The sequence below is a fragment of the Teleopsis dalmanni genome, chromosome 1, assembly GCF_002237135.1.
Source record: "Teleopsis dalmanni isolate 2A chromosome 1, ASM223713v2, whole genome shotgun sequence".
Classification (NCBI taxonomy): Eukaryota; Metazoa; Arthropoda; class Insecta; order Diptera; family Diopsidae; genus Teleopsis; species Teleopsis dalmanni.
The window spans coordinates 223468559-223471137 of NC_051846.1; the positions used below are offsets into that span (position 1 = coordinate 223468559).

The 2579-nt window shown below is 35.8% G+C and overlaps 1 protein-coding gene across 1 annotated transcript; it reads right to left on the reverse strand.

Moving 5' to 3' along the window:
* Positions 1–279: 279 nt before the first annotated feature.
* LOC119672371 (jerky protein homolog-like) lies at positions 280–2196 on the reverse strand. Its single transcript, XM_038083396.1, has 2 exons — positions 1464–2196; positions 280–708 (listed from the first exon to the last, which is right to left on the reverse strand). Exons 1-2 carry the CDS (start codon positions 1957–1959, stop codon positions 302–304), a joined length of 903 nt encoding a protein of 300 aa, XP_037939324.1. The 5' UTR covers positions 1960–2196; the 3' UTR covers positions 280–301.
* Positions 2197–2579: the final 383 nt, after the last annotated feature.

Genomic DNA, 2579 nt, shown 5'->3' on the forward strand with positions numbered 1-2579 from the left:
TTGGCATAGTAATTAAGGACAGTGCTGCCAAACTACATAAACTTAAAATATCGAAAAATATACAGCGCGCGAATTTTAAATGAGAATTTCCGAAAACTTTTCAGTCTTAATGTACAGTAGAATCGCGGAAAAGTTAACCGCTCCGTTTTGGGGTTGTTAACTTTTTTGAGATTGTTAACTTTTCCAAGCGGTTTTCAAAATTCATAAAAAAAAGAAAAAACTACAATAATAAGCATAGATTTGCTTAGAAATAGCTCCTTTTTTTTTTGTTTATGTTTTAGCCATTACAAAAGGAAAATTGTTAATTTGTACCAGTTGGTTTAAAAAAGCAGTCGAGAGTTGTTTGTTTTTTTTCTTTGGTGTAATAATTCTTGACCATTTTTGTGCGCATACTGATAAGGTCTGCCACCTGATTTGCATCGTTGTTGTCTTTGGACCATTTTATCAAGGTATTGATGCTTTCAACTGCTTTCGAGAAACTCACTTTCGGTTGTTGAATATCTTCCTCGGTAATTGAATCATCATTGTCACTATCACACACTTCGAAATGTTCCATATCTTCCGTAATTTCATCCTTGTTCCAATTTTCTATATCGTCAATGCTGATGTTAAGATTATTTCCTACTTTCAACATTAACGATTGAACTTCTCGAACTGTATCGTCGTAAACATCGTTTGCTTTAATAAATTTGGACAACGGAAGATCATCTTCACTATCGTATTGATCATCATCCCACTTTTTTATCTTATTCCACGCTTTTATAAGAATTGATTGCGGCAATTCTTCCCATGCTGAATTAAGTAGCGATATGGCGTCACAAATTGAATGTGCCTTCAAAATATTTTCCACCAGAACGTTTTCTTGCGCGGCAATGTTGCATAACAATTTGGAGCGATATCCTAATTTAACCAATCTTATGGGATTTTGATCCATTGGCTGCAAAGCCGCTGTTACGTTCGGTGGTAGATGCATGGCTACAATGTTTCCATCGTCAGACTTCAGCCTGTCAATTGGCTTATGTGCCGTGCAGATGTCTATTAGCAACAATGCCTTTGGTGGTAAATTATTTTCAACAGAAAATTTGCGAACCTTCAAAAATTTTTATGTCATGTTCATTAGAAATGAAAAATGAAACCAAAAAATAAGTTTACCTGTTTTATAAATGAATTGTGGAACCAGTTGAAGAATAACTGTGCATTCATCCACGACTTGCTTGTATGAGCGTATTCCAATGGATTGTTAAATTCCTTAAAGCAACGTGGTTTTGCAGATTTACCGACCACCAACGGCTTCAACTTGTGCGAACCATCTGCGTTTGCACACAACAAAAATGTAATTCTTTCCTTAACAGTTTTTCTTCCCGGTGCGGCATGTTCGCTTGCTGCGACAAATGTTTTGTCCGGTAATAAACGATAAAATAGTCCAGATTCATCTGCGTTATATAGTTGGGAGTCGGAGATGCCCATTTCATTGATTTTTGCTCGTAGACTATGTACAAACGGAGTTATTTTCGGTGTATCGCTCGAAAGAATTTCTCCACAAATTTTGAGAAGGCGAATACCGTGCCGTTTTTTAAAATTTGCCAGCCATCCATCACTTGCACTAAATTTTTTTCCCGGATACAGAATTTCAAATTCGAGTTTAGCTCTTGATTTTAAGATGGCACCAGTCACTGCACAATTACGCTGCCGTTGATTCAGGAACCAATTGTACAAGTTTACCTCCAGATCAGGATATTCCGACTTATGGAGTGTTTTCTTCTCTGCACTTTCATAAGTGGCCGCCACTGTTTTTAAAATTTCTTGGCGTTTTTTGTTTATTTTACTGATGGCTACTTTAGACACACCATAATGCAGCGCTATTCGATTTCCCGCAATACCGTCATCAAGTTTTCTTAATATATCTACTTTTTGTTGCAAATTTAATCTGATTTGCCGTTTTTTCTGTATTTTTGACATTTTTTTAATAAAAAATTCACAACTAATCAACTCAAACGCTACCGAACAATTCAATCAAGGTAATTTGCGACAAGAATGAAAACATATGTTTGGAGCACAAAACAAAACAGAAAGAAAATAGAATATTCGGGGAATACCCATAATCAAAACTAGAGCTCGCACTGGCTTGTGTCGGCAAAGAAACGGTTGATTTCAAAAAAAAAATTCATACGCTCGGAAAAGTTAACTTCGAAGTTAACTTTTTAGAACGCTACGTGGACGCCGAAATGCTGTTAACTTTTCCGCGAGATTAACTTTTTCGAGAGTTAACTTTTCCGCGATTCTACTGTACTAGCTTTGAAAAAAAATTTGATTGCATAGTTTACAACTTTGATAAAAGCAGGCACTTAGTAGTGAAATACTTTTATATGATCCCATTGAAAAAACCATGAAAGAAACAATGTTAATCATAACCATAGCTCCAACGTCAGCCTCTACAGCATAGCTCGAGCCAAGTATAATAACACAAAGGTCGTGAAGTCAAATTACTTAGAGTAACAGCAAACTATGCAGCAAACTTCTGAAATATATTAGTGACCAAGTTCCTATATATCGTTTGTATCACAGTAGCAATAATAGCA